This window comes from Procambarus clarkii, chromosome 56, assembly GCF_040958095.1.
Source record: "Procambarus clarkii isolate CNS0578487 chromosome 56, FALCON_Pclarkii_2.0, whole genome shotgun sequence".
NCBI lineage: Eukaryota > Metazoa > Arthropoda > Malacostraca > Decapoda > Cambaridae > Procambarus > Procambarus clarkii.
The window spans coordinates 29,161,201-29,168,881 of NC_091205.1; the positions used below are offsets into that span (position 1 = coordinate 29,161,201).

The 7,681-nt window shown below is 49.1% G+C and overlaps 1 protein-coding gene across 1 annotated transcript; it reads right to left on the bottom strand.

Moving 5' to 3' along the window:
• Nucleotides 1–2,188: 2,188 nt before the first annotated feature.
• LOC123770913 (uncharacterized) lies at nt 2,189–3,762 on the bottom strand. Its single transcript, XM_045763089.1, has 2 exons — nt 3,658–3,762; nt 2,189–2,626 (listed from the first exon to the last, which is right to left on the bottom strand). The coding sequence occupies exons 1-2, from the start codon at nt 3,760–3,762 to the stop codon at nt 2,189–2,191; spliced, it is 543 nt and encodes a 180-aa protein (XP_045619045.1).
• Nucleotides 3,763–7,681: the final 3,919 nt, after the last annotated feature.

Genomic DNA, 7,681 nt, shown 5'->3' on the forward strand with positions numbered 1-7,681 from the left:
TCTTAATTATAGACGTGTGTCATTAACAAGCGTGGTAGTCAAAACACTAGCAAAAATAGTTAAAACCATATGTTTAGAACACCTAGAGAGTAATGACATAATAACAGACAGACAGTATGATTTTCGAACAGGAAGATCCTGTGTATCAAATCTACTTAATTTTTATGATAGAGCCACAGAGATACTACAGGAAGGAGGTGGTTGGGTTGACTGTGTCTATTTGGACCTAATAAAAAGCTTTTGACAGAGTCCCACACAGGACTCTGTTCTGGAAACTGGAATATCCTGGAGTGGTGACTGGGATGGGGGGGGGGGGGAACCTACCGGTGATTTATTTGATTACAATTTTATGGGATTATATTTATTACGTCTTACTGGACTGTATAATTTATTGTCAACAATAAACTTCTCTTCACACATTTGGGAGGTTTCATATTTTAATCGTACCTTAAGCTGTCGATATAATTACTATTGAGTTATAGATCACACAACTATATAAAGAACATATAAGATGACCTGAGTTGTGTCAGCAGTGTTGAGTGGTCATGACACATCAGGTACCCTGGGACAGGCGATGAGTCACAATAACGTGGCTGAAGTATGTTGACCAGACCATTCACTTCTTTTCCTGCCATCCTCCTTCTGTTAAGAAAAGTGTCCTCGTCTCTCTCTTCCTCTGCGCTCTACGCATTAGCGACCCTCAGTTTCTTGATTCTGAAATTGCCTTTATCTACAAATCATTCTCTCGTCTTGGTTATCCTTTGCATTTCATCAACTGTGCCTACTCTCAAGCTAAACAAAATTTCTTTCATCCTAAACCTGCTTCCAACACTAGTAGCACTGTACTATGCCTTCCCTTAATATCTGAACTCAAAACTTTTACCAATACCTTTCGTCCTCTTGACATTAAACTCGCCTTTCGACAAACTAACACACTTCGTAGCAATCTAGTTCACACTGCTCCTCCTGCTTCTAATGCTGCTGGTGTCTACTCTATTTCCTGTTCATCTTGTCCTCTCCAATTCTTTGGCGAAACTGGCCGTACACTGAATGACAGACTTAAAGAACACAAGAGAAGTGTTAAGTCTGCAGACACTAACAATGCTCTCTTCTGCCATGTGAGGGATTCTAATCATCCCATTGATTGGTCTTCCTCGAAAATAATCTTTCCTTCCTCTACTCTTCACAAACGCCGTCTTGTAGAATCGGCTCTAATACACAATGTACCCAACATGAACTTGAGTCCTAGCTTTGTTGCTGTGGACTCTTCCCTTTCACAGTATATACTCAAATGCTCTAATCTTTCTAACAAACGTGACTTAACATAAGCTTACCCCTTCCATTTATCTTTCTTTCTCTTTCCTTTTTCTGTTCATTGTCTTCTACGCTCCCTTGCTATCCTCTTCTTATTCCTATTACTGTCTCCTTCTCATTCGGTGGTTATAATAGGAGCTGCCTCGTATGGGGCAATAGGCCCTCTGCAGTTCTCATTATTACTACTATCCCCTACACCTTACTTTCCTCCTCAGCTCTCTCTTGCCTATTTATTGCCTGTCTCTACCTCCTCTTCACAATCGACTTGAGAATGATCCAGGATGGACCGAAACGTCGTCGTCCCTTCACCTTCTAGTGTGTGGTCTGGTCAACACCCTGGGACCCATGCACTCCAGTGATTACTGGCGTCTGGTAGTCCTGGTGTGTGGCCAGCTGCACTATGTCTCATGTGGTCACACTCACCTGATGATACCTTACACCCTAATATCTGATGACTATATATATGTTCAGGTGTTACACATGAACTTAAATTGTTATAATAATTAGGCTAAGAAGGCTACACCCAACACCTTGTGTTTGGTGTCTCCCTGCGTCCTATCGATTAATCCTAGTCACAGACTAAAAGGCTAAATAATCTTGACTAATAGACTAACCGAAATGACACTTCCCTTAAGTTGCGTAGTCTCGGCAGCAAATAGCAACTAATATGATTTGTACTGCCCGCTTGGACTCGCTGGGAGTAAATTGGTGTTACTGTGGGAGGCCCTCTTGTCAGCACTGTTTACACTGTGGGAGGCCCTCTTGTCAGCACTGTTTACACTGTGGGAGGCCCTCTTGTCAGCAGTGTTTACACTGTGGGAGGCCCTCTTGTCAGCAGTGTTTACACTGTGGGAGGCCCTCTTGTCAGCACTGTTTACACTGTGGAGGCCTTCTTGTCAGCACTGTTTACACTGTGGGAGGCCCTCTTGTCAGCACTGTTTACACTGTGGGAGGCCTTCTTGTCAGCACTGTTTACACTGTGGGAGGCCTTCTTGTCAGCACTGTTTACACTGTGGGAGGCCTTCTTGTCAGCACTGTTTACACTGTGGGAGGCCTTCTTGTCAGCACTGTTTACACTGTGGGAGGCCTTCTTGTCAGCACTGTTTACACTGTGGGAGGCCCTCTTGTCAGCACTGTTTACACTGTGGGAGGCCCTCTTGTCAGCACTGTTTACACTGTGGGAGGCCTTCTTGTCAGCAGTGTTTACACTGTGGGAGGCCCTCTTGTCAGCAGTGTTTACCAACACTGGCGACAGCCTGGAGCCGCCGTGGTGCAGGGCCCGTGATCTTACTCCACCGGCCCCGTCCTCAGCCTACAATGAAAATTTATTCATTATTTTTATTGTATAGACTGATTATTGAGATAAAATGTAATTATAATATAGGCTTCAAATCCTATATCTAATTATAAGTAGTATTTGATAGTACCGTTGTTTCTTATTAAGGATTTGATTTAATCCTCAACAAAATATGTTTGATGTTCAAACTATTTTTTAATTAAGATATTCTTCTCGAAGCTTCTAGATTCTTGAGAATACATGAGGAGTGTGTAGTCACGTAGGCGCCTGTGAACCTTTAATGCGAACGTGACCAAATTGTCACGTAGGATTCAGTTGATATATAATACAATATAATGAATCTATGGTGATTCTGATATGTAGATATAATATGGAAATAATAATTTCTCAGATAATAATATTGATATAGTGGGTAAAATTTCCCACATTGGGAAATCTACCAGTGAATAATTTCTTTGTATTTTATTTAGACTGCAAATTTATTAATTATTATTTATTAAGTGAACTATATATATTTTATTAGTTATCTCCACTGATAAACTTCCACTTAACACAATTTGGGAGGGGGGGGGAGGGGGTATAATTTGAACTACACGAAAATTAATTGATGAGTTGTTAGTAACTAGATTGTAAAATTGTAAATTGTAAAGTCAAATTATTGAACTCTACGAATTGTTATAGTTATTATTTAAAACATTTCACAGCGAAGCTGTTATAGTAGTAGATGTTCTGGGTAGCCAGCCGGACTGGTGGTGTGGTGGGTCATGGCGTAGATATGTGCAGGATGGGACAAGAATTAGTCACGTGGTGTCACGTCTCTAGGCGACGCTCCACAGTAGTAACTTCCAATGTCCACCTCTACCGCGTAACGTGGTGGAGGTGGGGGCCCTCGATTGTTTCAAGCGCGGGTTGGACATGTATATGAGTGGGATTAGGTGGTTATAGATAGGAGCTGCCTCGTATGGGCCAATAGGCCTTCTGCAGTTGCCTTTGTTCTTATGTTCTTATGTCCACGCCTTCTGTTGAGCGCACCTGACCCCATTTACTATTCCCCGGCGGAAGGCTGTGATCTTAGAGACCCTGTGTTGTTTCTTACTACATTTGTACTCCTCAGACGGGATGTGGGTGATATTTTGGTCGACAGGAATCATGTCACTCAGGGTAGTCCTGAAGATGTGTTCCAGTGGGAACAGGTGGCCTAGTCGGCGTAGGCTGTGAGTTGTCTGTGATAGTGAATTATTGGTGATTGGACCGACGAATACCGGGATGGCCAAGTTGAGTTACAAGATGGAAGTAATGGCCGTCTGTTAAGGCTTGGTTTAAGCCTGTGTTGAAGCTTGCCAGTGCTGGGGACCTCAGCCAGTGTGTTGCTGGGGACCTCAGCCAGTGTGTTGCTGGAGACCTCAGCCAGTGTGTTGCTGGAGACCTCAGCCAGTGTGTTGATGGAGACCCCTGCCAGCGTGTTGCTGGAGACCCCTGCCAGCGTGTTGCTGGAGACCCCTGCCAGCGTGTTGCTGGAGACCCCTGCCAGTGTGTTGCTGGAGACTCCTGCCAGTGTGTTGCTGGAGACCTCTGCCAGTGTGTTGCTGGAGACCCCTGCCAGCGTGTTGCTGGAGACCCCTGCGAGCGTGTTGCTGGAGACCCCTGCCAGTGTGTTGCTGGAGACCCCTGCCAGCGTGTTGCTGGAGACCCCTGCCAGCGTGTTGCTGGAGACCCCTGCCAGTGTGTTGCTGGAGACTCCTGCCAGTGTGTTGCTGGAGACCTCTGCCAGTGTGTTGCTGGAGACCCCTGCCAGCGTGTTGCTGGAGACCCCTGCCAGTGTGTTGCTGGAGACCCCTGCCAGTGTGTTGCTGGAGACCCCTGCCAGCGTGTTGCTGGAGACCCCTGCCAGCGTGTTGCTGGAGACCCCTGCCAGTGTGTTGCTGGAGACCTCTGCCAGTGTGTTGCTGGAGACCCCTGCCAGCGTGTTGCTGGAGACCCCTGCCAGTGTGTTGCTGGAGACCCCTGCCAGCGTGTTGCTGGAGACCCCTGCCAGCGTGTTGCTGGAGACCCCTGCCAGTGTGTTGCTGGAGACCCCTGCCAGTGTGTTGCTGGAGACCCTTGCCAGTGTGTTGCTGGAGACCTCTGCCAGTGTGTTGCTGGAGACCCCTGCCAGTGTGTTGCTGGAGACCCCTGCCAGCGTGTTGCTGGAGACCCCTGCCAGTGTGTTGCTGGAGACCCCTGCCAGCGTGTTGCTGGAGACCTCAGCCAGTGTGTTGCTGGAGACCCCTGCCAGCGTGTTGCTGGAGACCCCTGCCAGCGTGTTGCTGGAGACCCCTGCCAGCGTGTTGCTGGAGACCCCTGCCAGTGTGTTGCTGGAGACCCCTGCCAGTGTGTTGCTGGAGACCCCTGCCAGCGTGTTGCTGGAGACCCCTGCCAGTGTGTTGCTGGAGACCCCTGCCAGCGTGTTGCTGGAGACCTCAGCCAGTGTGTTGCTGGAGACCCCTGCCAGCGTGTTGCTGGAGACCCCTGCCAGCGTGTTGCTGGAGACCCCTGCCAGTGTGTTGCTGGAGACCCCTGCCAGCGTGTTGCTGGAGACCCCTGCCAGCGTGTTGCTGGAGACCCCTGCCAGCGTGTTGCTGGAGACCCCTGCCAGTGTGTTGCTGGAGACCCCTGCCAGCGTGTTGCTGGAGACCCCTGCCAGTGTGTTGCTGGAGACCCCTGCCAGTGTGTTGCTGGAGACCCCTGCCAGCGTGTTGCTGGAGACCCCTGCCAGCGTGTTGCTGGAGACCCCTGCCAGTGTGTTGCTGGAGACCTCTGCCAGTGTGTTGCTGGAGACCCCTGCCAGCGTGTTGCTGGAGACCCCTGCCAGTGTGTTGCTGGAGACCCCTGCCAGCGTGTTGCTGGAGACCCCTGCCAGCGTGTTGCTGGAGACCCCTGCCAGTGTGTTGCTGGAGACCCCTGCCAGTGTGTTGCTGGAGACCCTTGCCAGTGTGTTGCTGGAGACCTCTGCCAGTGTGTTGCTGGAGACCCCTGCCAGTGTGTTGCTGGAGACCCCTGCCAGCGTGTTGCTGGAGACCCCTGCCAGCGTGTTGCTGGAGACCCCTGCCAGTGTGTTGCTGGAGACCCCTGCCAGTGTGTTGCTGGAGACCCCTGCCAGCGTGTTGCTGGAGACCCCTGCCAGTGTGTTGCTGGAGACCCCTGCCAGCGTGTTGCTGGAGACCTCAGCCAGTGTGTTGCTGGAGACCCCTGCCAGCGTGTTGCTGGAGACCCCTGCCAGCGTGTTGCTGGAGACCCCTGCCAGTGTGTTGCTGGAGACCCCTGCCAGCGTGTTGCTGGAGACCCCTGCCAGCGTGTTGCTGGAGACCCCTGCCAGCGTGTTGCTGGAGACCCCTGCCAGTGTGTTGCTGGAGACCCCTGCCAGCGTGTTGCTGGAGACCCCTGCCAGTGTGTTGCTGGAGACCCCTGCCAGTGTGTTGCTGGAGACCCCTGCCAGTGTGTTGCTGGAGACCCCTGCCAGTGTGTTGCTGGAGACCCCTGTCAGTGTGTTGCTGGAGACCCCTGCCAGTGTGTTGCTGGAGACCCCTGCCAGTGTGTTGCTGGAGACCCCTGCCAGCGTGTTGCTGGAGACCCCTGCCAGTGTGTTGCTGGAGACCCCTGCCAGTGTGTTGCTGGAGAGCAGAAATGTTTTTTTTTTTTTGAGATATATACAAGAGTTGTTACATTCTTGTACAGCCACTAGTACGCGTAGCGTTTCGGGCAAGTCCTTAATCCTATGGTCCCTGGAATACGATCCCCTGCCGCGAAGAATCGTTTTTTCATTGAAGTACACATTTTACTGTTGCGTTAAACAGAGGCTACAGTTAAGGAATTGCGCCCAGTAAATCCTCCCCGGCCAGGATACGAACCCATGACAGCGCTCGCGGAACGCCAGGCGAGTGGTTCTTTGGCACCGTGACGATACTGTACAGGACTGGCCCATTATTTGCTGAGAAAGGTGAATTCGCCGACGTGAGAACCATAGAAGACAGTTTGACCAGAGTCTAGAATAAAGCAGTAACTATACCTTGAGGTTACCTTGAGGTGCTTCCGGGGCTTAGCGTCCCCGCGGCCCGGTCGTCGACCAGGCCTCCTGGTTGCCGGACTGATCAACCAGGCTGTTGGACGCGGCTGCTCGCAGCCTGACGTATGAGTCACAGCCTGGTTTTCTGGCAGATCTTGTGCCAATCGCACATTAATAAAAAAGGAAAACAAAGTTAAAAAATAAACTGCTTGACACCTCTACAGTGTGAGAGCTGCGAGTAAACCCCAAAGAGAATAAAACTTCAAACATTTAATATAATAAAAAACGACTAATTTTACACAGAATGACAAGTAACAATGAAAACAAAACCCCTTATCCACTTGGCTTACATACAGTCAAAAGAGAAATACATGTGAAATTTACGTTAAATAACAAAGGTGAAGGCAGTACTTTAAACAAAATTACTATGTGCGTCTACCATCACCCGGAGATGAGAGTAGATGTTACAGCCATGAGCACTCATTGGGTAATCTGTTGAGCTGGATGCTGGCAAGCCCTTATATATGGGGCATGATGTCATAGTTGGCGCAATTTCTGGAGTTTTAACAAGCAGCCATCAGTTAAATGATCGAGATGTGTTGTTAGCTAGTGGCATCTCGCCCATTGCTGAAACAGCAGGTGCAGGTTTCTCGGGTACTGTAGGGTGGAGGGGGGGGAAGAGGCGTTGTGTCTAGACAATAAGTTTCGGGCATGTATTGTTGTTGTCGTTGATGTTGAATCATTATGTTGTAGCATGCTGCTAAGTAGGCGGTGAAGGAACAGGCAGACCTGATAAGCAGGAGATTACCGTAACAACAGACTCAGGGAGGGAATTTTGAGTGGTGTGCAATAGAAGATCGAAGTGAACTCGCTGGTAAAAAAGATTACAGAAGTTATAGTGCCCTGTGCGAGTGACACAGCAGTGTTATGTACATATGTATGAATATAGTTAAGAAGTACATTTAGTGAAGGTTCTGTTTAGTGTTCTTTACCACTTTTTCCTTTAGATTGATTATTACTGCCAGTTC

What these genes read in the sequence shown, in the direction of transcription:
- LOC123770913 (XM_045763089.1), bottom strand. Translation starts at nt 3,762, where the DNA reads ATGATTCCTGTCGACCAAAATATCACCCACATCCCGTCTGAGGAGTAC. An exon ending in CAGCCTTCCGCCGGGGAATA is followed by an intron (nt 2,627 to 3,657) that starts GTAAATGGGGTC and finishes TTTTCATTGTAG; the next exon opens with GCTGAGGACGGGGCCGGTGG.